Below are 9,991 nucleotides of genomic sequence, written 5' to 3' on the forward strand. Positions count from 1 at the left end.
GAGTAGGGGTGTGTGGCAGAACAAGCAGGCAAAGGGGCAAGTCCTATGGAATAAGGTCAGAGAGGCAATGCGGGATGGCGGGATTTTGTAGGCCACTTTAAGAACTTAGAGGAAGGTTGCTCATTATTTCCTCCTGCCCCATATATATCAGGTGAAGAACAAGAGTTAAGAGAAGGGAAAGAACAGAGAGTCCAGAGCAGGGATAGGGAGGACAGTAAGAGCAGTGTCCTTCTGAAGGCAGCAAGAGGCTGGAGTAAGGATCGGGTTGGTAAGCAGAAGAGGTGCCTTCTTTGGGAGGAGTGTGCTGGAGCCCGCTCAGGAGAGCCCATTCTGCCAGCCTCTTAGCAATTTTGCTTTCAGTGGCTTCACACTGGTGGCTTAAAATTGGCCATTGTAGAAGCATTTGCACTGAAAGATGACAAACACCACCAATCCAGGCAATCTTTTCCCTAGAGTACTGGTTTAGCTGCCTGCAAGTGACTCTTCCTCAAAGACGGGTGGGGAACAGGGGAAGAATCCGGCTGTACCCTCACATGTGTACTGCGGTGAGGGGAAGGAAGACAAAGGCCCCATGACCCAGACCCTATTTTCTGTGAATTGATTTGCTTGGAGAAAAAATGACCTGGGTCTGAAATAACTTCTGCAGGTGGAGACTAAGCCTAGCCTTGCATGAATATGTAATAAACAAGAGAACTGTTATGTAAATATGAGGAGAGTCAACTTGGAGTAAACCAGAAAGGCTAAATCTGCATACATTTCTTTCTCTAATTTTCATTTGTTTGGAATCAGAAAAATAAACAACTGACTAAGACATAGGAGGGGATGCCGGTCTTTAAAGAAAAAGGTTACAAGAAGGCAAAAGAGTTTAAGGTCATGGGGAAAGGCATACTTTGGGATCAAGGATAGAGGAACTGTGAAGCAAAGACGAGTCTCGCAGCTTAAGGAAAATACTAATGTGGCACAAAAATATTAACTCCTAGATATGCCTAACGATTACTTCTAATTTAGTCTTCAAACAGATAATTTTCTGGGTGAAAAACAATTTGTTTTCTTTCCTAGACAAGGTAACTTTAGAGAGCATTTCTCTGATGCTACCCACAGTGCTCCTTAGCTGCCTGGATGCTCTTGGGTGAGTTCTTTTGACTTGGCAGCCAGTTCCTAAGCCACAGGCACTTTCTGGTTGCCTTCAGCTAAGTGGAAACTTTGAAAGGTCTGTAGTTGTTGAAACAAGCTGAAATTCTTCCAGGTTTGTGTCGTAGGACACTTAAGAACTTGGATTTGGTTTCACAGGATGGTTATACATGAAATAAAGATCAAGTGCTCAGGAGGTTAAATTTCAGGAAAGCCCTCTTGGATGCAAGATAAAGGCGGGGTATAAAGTGAAAACAAAAGTAGCCCCAGTTAGCAAGGTCATTTGATTTCACTCCGCACTGCATTCAAGACTGCTGCTCTCTTTCTGCACACTGAAACAGGTTGGTTTTTCTTTTCTCATTCTGACTTGGATATGATTTTTTTTTTGAAAGCTCAAAAATGTTTTATATTTACTTATGTAGAAGGAGTGTTGATGCATAGAAGTCTAAACATTTATGTGCAAAAAAAAGAGCTATTTGAAAAGTTATATTTTTTAAACTTAAATATAGCAAGAAGAAAATATGCATTATTTTAATACCATTATTGCCTATAAAATTTTATTAATGAGAAACAGGTTTTGCTATACCATTATTTTTGCTTTGTTTTACAAACGCTAATTTTTTTGTTCCTGTAATAATTACAGAGCTATCCAAATATGTTTCTATGCTATTGCCAGAGGATCGTTTTTGGAAATAATTTTCATTCCTACTCCTATTTATGCACATTTTTAATAAGATTAATTCTTATTTTAAAATAACCTTCCTTAATATCTTATATTATTTGACCACACTGTTCCTTATCAGGTTCAAGATTTCTGTGATAAAAGAGAAGGAAATAACAAAGTTCACATTGTGTTAATAATTAATGAAAACTAATCTTCCAGATTGGAACTTTTTAAAAACAGTAAAAATAAAATTAATCATTTTAAGTTGTTAAAAGTAGTTCTTTTATGTGGTAGCTGTCCTCAGGGGGCCTTCTTTACTTTGTTTTACTCACCCCAAAAAGGTAGCAAGTATAAGAACATTCTTTTGAAAATGTACCATAAGTTATCACACTTTTCTGAAAGTAAGGTTTTCATTCATGATTCTATAAGAATATTTTGGATTCTAAGGACAAAACTAACCAAAGGGAGACAGACAGGGTAAGAAAAAAGCAAAACAAAACTCAGCACTCTAATAAAAACCTTGAAAGACATTATTAAATACATTTTAAAGCTTGTGAATTCCGTGTAAGTTTATCTTACTATTGCTGGGTATTAATAGCCAAAATAGTAAAATAACAGAGGTGAGGCAGGAGAATAACAGCTTTATATCTGCTGGTAAAACATCTATTTGACAGATATTTACTGAGCAACTATTGTGTGCCACACACTTTATAAGGTATTAATTACCATCATAGGGAACTTAGGACATAGAGGGAAAATGTAGTTGGGAGGCACATCTTTTCCATAGGATGGGGTCAGTTTTTTGAGAGATATGTCTATGTAGCTTCTGGATCAGGAAAGTCTTCTGGGGAGGTAACATCCAAGTTAAATGAGCAGGAATTGGCCCTCCAAGGGAAGGGCAGGAAATAGTCCATGAGATAAAAGAGCAGAATGAGTACGTGTGCTGTAGCATGGGGTGTGCCTGTGGATGAAAACTAGTCTTGGGGATATACTCCAAATGTGGCTTCCATTAAAGGATTTCAAAGAAGGGTAGATTCAGGCTCATATATGTTATCTCTTCTCTTCTTTAGTAAGAGAACAAAGTATATGCTAGATTAAGAAAAAAGTTTCCTTGCAAGCAACATTAAAATGAATATCCTGTATTCTTTTTTGCCATTTAGATTGCAGCCATGGCTTTGGAGCACAATGAATCGACAGATTACTATTATGAGGAAAGTGAAATAAATGGCACTCATGACTACAGTCAGTATGAAGTGGTCTGTGTAAAAGAGGAGGTCAGAAATTTTGCAAAAGTTTTCCTGCCTGCCTTCTTCACAATAGCTTTCATCATTGGAGTTGCAGGCAACTCCACAGTAGTGGCGATTTATGCCTATTACAAGAAGCAGAGGACCAAAACAGATGTGTACATCTTGAATTTGGCAGTGGCAGATTTGCTCCTCCTATTCACTCTGCCTTTTTGGGCAGTTAATGCAGTTCATGGGTGGGTTTTAGGGATAATCATGTGCAAAGTCACTTCGGCCTTGTACACAGTCAACTTTGTCTCTGGAATGCAGTTTTTGGCTTGTATCAGCCTAGACAGATGTTGGGCAGTAACTAGAGCCCCGAGTCACTCAGGAGTGGGCAAACCATGCTGGCTCATCTGTGTCTGTGTCTGGATGGCTGCCATCTTGCTGAGCATACCTCAGCTGGTTTTTTATACTGTAAATCACAAGGCTAGGTGCGTTCCCATCTTTCCATACCACCTAAAAACATCCCTGAAAGCATGGATTCAAATGCTGGAAATCTGCATCGGATTTGTGATACCCTTTCTTATTATGGGAGTGTGCTACTCTATCACGGCAAGGACACTCATCAAGATGCCGAACATTAAAAAATCTCGACCCCTCAAAGTTCTGCTCGCAGTGGTTATAGTTTTCATTGCCACTCAGCTGCCTTATAACATTGTCAAGTTCTGCCAAGCCATAGACATCATCTACTCCCTGATCACCAACTGCGACATGAGCAAACGCATGGATGTCGCCATCCAGATCACAGAGAGCATCGCACTCTTTCACAGCTGCCTCAACCCAGTCCTGTATGTTTTCATGGGATCCTCTTTTAAAAACTACGTCATGAGAGTGGCCAAGAAATATGGGACCTGGAGAAGACAAAGACAAAATGTGGAGGAGGTTCCTTTTGATTCTGAAGTCCCTACAGAGCCAACCAGTACATTCAGCATTTAAATGTAAAACTGCTCTGTGTCTTGCTTCGATACACATGAGTGATGCTTCGCCCTCAGCTAAAACATCTGCATTATTCTAAAATTCAAATCTCAAGACACTGTGGTGGGAACTTATTACAAAGAAGAGGTTGGGGTGAAGAAGTGGGGAGGGTAGAAACCAAGAAGAGGAAACACAATAATCAATGCATAAAACAAGAAAATAACAATGAACAATATTGGAAAATAGTAATAACAGGCATAAGTCATAAAAACATTTTGCTATGTTAGACCATCTAAAACATTAATAAAGAGGCTTATATTAAGGGGCATTTATAATTATTTTAAATCATATAAGAATGATTTCCCTGCATAATTTTAATCCTTGATTAACTATACAGCAAAATATAATCTATCCCTCTTTTCCTGTTTCTTAATTTGTAAGTGATTTCATAATAACCATCAACAACAACAAAAAATACTTTAAAAGCATTTCTGGCCCTTTTAATACCTTCTTGGTAAGTTTCTAAACACATAATTTGCTTCCATATGTCACCTTTCTTTAGTAATAAACTGGTTATCCCATTAGACTTACGTTAGATTTATCATGTATATGTTAGAAGCGACCCTCAGACAATCATACCTGATTATTATAATCAGTTATTTTTATAACTTTTTAAAGGGTTCATCCATTTATGTGAGTCTATTACTGAGAGTTGATTAACAATGTATTTTTCTAAGTGTAAAGATTCTTATTTTTTACTTAAACACTTGTATTTTTAAGCAATGAAAACTATGTACCACAATAAATTATTTTTCATAAAGTATACTTTTTCTTTAAAAACAATTATATATAAATTACTACAGGCCTGGTGCACGAAATTTGTGCATGGAGGGGTGGGGGGTCCCCTTAGCCCAGCCTGCACCCTCTCTAATCCAGGTCCCTTCGGGGGATGTCCGACTGCCAGGATCAGGCCTAAACCAGCAGTTGGACATCCTTCTCACAATCTGGGACTGCTGGCTCCTAACTGCTCACCTGCCTGCCTGCCTGATCGCCCCTAACTGCCTGTCCTGCCAGCCTGATCACCTCTAACTGCCTCTGCCTGCCAGGCTGGTTGCCCCTAACTGCCCTCCTTCTCCCTCCCCGCCAGCCTGGTTGCCCCACACAGCCTGCTGTTTGGTCTCTGTCTGGTTGTTTTGGTCATGATGGCCCCTGGTTTTTTATATATTAGGATAGGATTATAGTCCACGTGATATGTCCCTATTAAAATTTAATTTTGGTAGAAATTACAATGGTCAAAAATATTGTGCACTAATATGAATGTTATTTTTCACAAACTATAAAAGAAAAAGATGCTTTCTGCACTTAACCCCTTCCCCAATAATTTTTTTGTTAAAAACGTTTCTTTTTCAGACTAATTTTTTTATTTTGGTTCTATATAGTATTTTTGATGCTGGTTATGAAAACAGTTTGTAATTATTTTTTCTTCCCATTTTTGTGGTTAAGAATAGTATTTCCTCAGGAAGTTTCTAGATGAAATTATTTAGAATGGTACGTATGTAGCTGGTTTTTGAAGGTAAAGTTTTTAGCCGAGTATACTCGTCGACGACTGAAAAAAGAACATTTTGTGAAAACGTGTATACACGTTTCTGCCGGGGAAGGGGTTAAAAGAAGCATCACCTAATTGAGATGTTATTTTAAATTTACTTTTTTTATCAACTATTTCTAAATTTGAAAATGCTAAGGCAGAATTAAAGAACTGTGATCAGAAAACCAATAACTATGTTCAAATTCTTTTAGCACAGCATTGAGCACAAAGGGTCAATCTGAATACTCACCACTGCTCCACCATTTCTTGCCATTGACTACATAGCTGTCTCCATCTCGTTGGATGCTGCATTCAATATTTGTAGCATCGCTGGATGCTACATCTGGCTCTATAAATAAGTAAAGGCGAAATTTACAGGAAGGCAGATACCATTGGTTTACCAAAAGGAGTTAGATAAGGAAAAGTGAACTCTCCGAGGACAGAGAGCATCTTTATCTTTTTCATCTTCCTATCCTTCCCCCATGCCACCCTGGTTCTCCCCTAACCTACAAAGAACAGGTATTCAGTACCCGTGCATTGGAGAAGGAATGAATGAATGAAGTATTTAGGACAGTGGGGATTTGCAATCTGAATTGTGTTCTTGGCTTCCTCATTGATACATGATTTTAGGTAAAACTCAATTCTTTTTCCAGTCATCAGAAGTAGATTAAAAGCATTGTTCTTCCCACGACGGAAGTCTGTACTAAATATTTGCAAGCCAGATTTCCTTACCATGCAGTTTACTATCTTAAACAATTTCTAACTATGCCTTGCAAATTCCACCTTTGCCTGGTACATATCTTGCAAATATGCTCTGCCAAAAGTGATTGCAACACTCCTGGCAAACAAGAGACACCAGTACCTCAAACACACCCTGTTTGTTCCTTCCAGGCCTTCTCCAGGGGAAATTCTACCCATCATTTCTAAGTGAATTCTGCTTCTGAGCCACCTGCATTGTGAAGAATCTCTGCTTCCCCAGTCAGAAATATCTCCTTCTGATCTTACAGTAATTATTGTTTCTTTACTGTTGACATCAGGAATGCTTTCACTGACTTATTTATTTTGCATTCTCTAAAGCCTGCTCAACACATACTGTTTGCAGAAAGTTTACCATGAAACTCTTATAAGGCTGCTTTACTGCATGGCATTTCAGAATTTACAGGCCAGCTCTCACAGTAATCTGTACTTGGCAATACATGCTCTTTTAAATGGGTCCTTCAGATAGTTCACATGTTCTGTTTCTAAAATTAGAGACTCAGCTCCTTTAGAAATGGGGCTGTGTCCTCTACTTATTTTGTAACCTCAAATTAGTGCTTTGTAGCTAACGCATCATACTGCAGGTATTCAATAAATGCCTCTTATTGATTTAAATGGAGATCGGTGTTGCTATTATAAATGTATGCAATGTTATAGAAGACAAAAAAATCTGGCCAAAATTATGACCAGATGAAGTTTAGTTTAATTCTAAACTCAATTATGATAATGTTTTTGTCCCTTTAGGAGTTCTTAATTACTGTTTCCTATGTACAAAGAGTACCAAACTATTTTTATTAACATGCTTCTAGCTTTATTTCCCCCACATGATTATAAATTGAGCTATCTGACCAGCATTGGTGAAAGTTCTATTTTTCCAGGTTTATGCAGAGTAACGTATTTTGTAAGTGTCAATATAAAATTATCACAAAGAGGAATATTCCATTCACAAGGGCAAAAAAGATCTTAAATATCCATAAGTGGTAATTTTAGAAATGCAAGTCAAAAGATTATGAAACTAGGTTTTCTCTGCTGTTTCTGCCTATAAACTACCAGAAAACATCATCTGGTGTCCTACCTAAGGGGAGGGTAATTTTATTCTGCACAGTTCTAAATTTCCAAATTTAAAACTGTATATTCACCTTTCTGATCACGGGCAAATTTACCCGAAACACAGAGCCACATCCCACATTCTTCAGCTCATCCATAACCCCGGGGGGAGTGATTGCAGAGAGAACAGTGATCTGCTTTACCTGTCATACAGAAGCAGGAGGTAATGCTCCCTTGGAGAAGAGGCTCAAGCCACTGCTGCTTCTGCTTTTCATCTCCATACAGGTGGAGCAGCTCCATGTTCCCTGTGTCTATACGGAACAAGAAAAACATTGGTTTCTAATTTTAAAATTTACTAATATGAAGTCCAAACTTTATATGGATAATGCAGACATGCATACTTTTAAAGCAAATGTTTACTAGCAGTATTTTGAAGCACACTAGTGAATGTAATCCTCAATGAAGATGTGCCCTAAGTAGTTACAAGCACTTGGCATTCAGTGCATATTTATTCAACTTGTTCTGGATCACAGACACTTGTCCACTCATCTCCGCGAAATCTGGCTCTCATGAGGTCTAACTCCATTAGGACGGCGGAAAACAATTTGCTGGCCTAACCTTTGCCTGATACGTATCTTGCAAATATGCTCTGCCAAAAGGGATTGCAACACTCCTGGCAAACAAGAGACACTAGTACCTCAAACACACCCTGTTTGTTCCTGCCAGGCCTTCTCCAAGTGAAATTCTACCCACCACTGCTAAGTAAATTCTGCTTCTGAGCCACCTGCATTGTGAAGAATCTCTGCTTCCCCAGTCAGAAATATCTTCTTCTGATCTCATAGTAATTATTGTCTCTTCACTGTTGACATTGCTCTTACTTTTGTGTACCCCATACCATCTAGAAAAGTATGAGGTCATATCTCAAAAATGCTACCCACAGAATCCCTGCTCTGGGGAGAAAATGATAGTAGATAACCTCAAAGACGCTCTCCAACCCTCCGAGAGAACTGTTCAGTACATGATAACACTATTTAGTATCATTCTCAGGTGTAAAACAAAAAAACAAAAAACTTCACATTTGCCATCAAGCAAAATGCTCAGATGCCTTTCTTTGATTTTTCACTCCTATCAAATTTCTAAAAATTATTTCTAAAACCTTTTCTTTGAATACTCATTTCTTAGAAGATTTTAAAGATTTTTCAACATCATCTCTTACAGTGACTTTAAGGATAGTCATTAAAATGCCTATGAAATTGAGTTAAGTCTAAGATAAGTTTCTCAAAATATGTTTTTCCTCTGTTTAGACACTCTTCACGAAGCCAAAGTTATATTAAAAATGAAAGATTTTTAGATTAACAAACTGAAAATTCTTTTTGACTGCGGGAAAAAATGAGTTCTGAGTTGGAATTAACGTAGCTCAGTGTTTTCTTTGCTTATTTTCAATTCAATGTTTCTTGTTATAGTTCAAATGAGGTAAATATTGGATATAAACTCTCCAAAATTACTGTTCATTCCAAGAAGTTGGTTAAACGAAGCTATCATTTATGGGTTGGGAAAAGAGCCTACAAAAATTACTTCTACAAATCCCTCCCCCAAGTCAGCCCAATGCCCCCAAGTTATCCAATAACAACTTTATAATTTAAAGTGCTAGTTTCAACATTCCAATATACAACATTGTATGACTTATTGAAGGGCAAAAAACAAAACAAAAAGGACAAATTGGAAGATAACATATGTTTCTCATAAGCTTTTATAACTACTTGGGAAATAATTCGGGTAGCTTGAGTACAAATTAATCTTTTACACCTAAGAATCCTCCCAAAGTATTTAACTGGCATCCATTACATGCCCTTTTTATCTGCTTTGGAAATGCTCCAAAACACAATGCCCAACCCCTTCCTGAAGATATATCTCCACTGCAAAGAGAAAATGTCTGGTTTTCTACTTTTGATTTGACACATCTTGTTTGCTGAGGAGAGTTGTTGAGCATACTTGGATCAAAGAAAGTGTATGTCCCTGGCCAACTAAAAATGTCAGCAGTTTGGTGATATCCTTTAGATAGTACAACTGATAGACTCATGAAATGTTAATACTAAAAAAAGTCCATGACCACCTAGTGAAAATTAAGTTCACAGGTCAAATGGAGAAGTACTGGCAGAGCTGCATCTGCAAAGGATGTCTTCTATAGCATTATTTTTCACATTATGACCCAATGTTTTCAAGTCATTTTAGTGGAATATGGCCAGCAGTGTGTAAATACTAAACTAAATCAAAACAGAATACATTAGATTAGACTTAGAGGAAAATATCTGAGTGCACTGCATGTAGTTGTTTCATGAAGTTTTTTCAATAATATATCAGTATCTCTCTCCCTCTCCCCCCCACCCCTATCCATTCATCAATGAAGACACATACAACTACATATGCTACATATTATTGAGTCATGATATAAAATATATTTCTTACTATTGAGTAACAGTAAAAGAGGTTTTAAACAAAAGACTACCAGTTCTCTTTCCACAAAATTAAGCCACCTATGTAGCATGATGTAATAGCTTCATACAAATGAGATTAATCTTTAGAAACTTTGTGAATAGATTTCTTTAC

At 37.6% G+C, this 9,991-nt stretch overlaps 2 protein-coding genes across 2 annotated transcripts in view; one reads left to right on the plus strand and one right to left on the minus strand.

Moving 5' to 3' along the window:
- ACAD11 (acyl-CoA dehydrogenase family member 11) overlaps window positions 1-9,991 on the minus strand; it is a 70,618-nt gene that overhangs the window by 20,702 nt on the left and 39,925 nt on the right. Inside the window, exons 12-13 of the mRNA XM_015568070.1 lie at window positions 7,588-7,695; window positions 5,832-5,930 (exon numbers count right to left, since the gene is read on the minus strand). Of these exons, the coding sequence (XP_015423556.1) occupies window positions 5,832-5,930; window positions 7,588-7,695 (207 nt within the window). The remainder of the gene's footprint in view (window positions 1-5,831; window positions 5,931-7,587; window positions 7,696-9,991) is intronic.
- Window positions 638-4,573, plus strand: ACKR4 (atypical chemokine receptor 4). The gene is made up of 2 exons (XM_006770202.2): window positions 638-1,472; window positions 2,956-4,573. The coding sequence occupies exon 2, from the start codon at window positions 2,965-2,967 to the stop codon at window positions 4,015-4,017; it is 1,053 nt and encodes a 350-aa protein (XP_006770265.1). The 5' UTR covers window positions 638-1,472; window positions 2,956-2,964; the 3' UTR covers window positions 4,018-4,573.

This window comes from Myotis davidii, unplaced genomic scaffold (assembly GCF_000327345.1).
Source record: "Myotis davidii unplaced genomic scaffold, ASM32734v1 scaffold962, whole genome shotgun sequence".
Classification (NCBI taxonomy): Eukaryota; Metazoa; Chordata; class Mammalia; order Chiroptera; family Vespertilionidae; genus Myotis; species Myotis davidii.

Excerpts from the sequence above, each read along its gene's own strand:
- ACKR4 (XM_006770202.2), top strand. The coding sequence starts at position 2,965 with ATGGCTTTGGAGCACAATGAATCGACAGATTACTATTATGAGGAAAGT.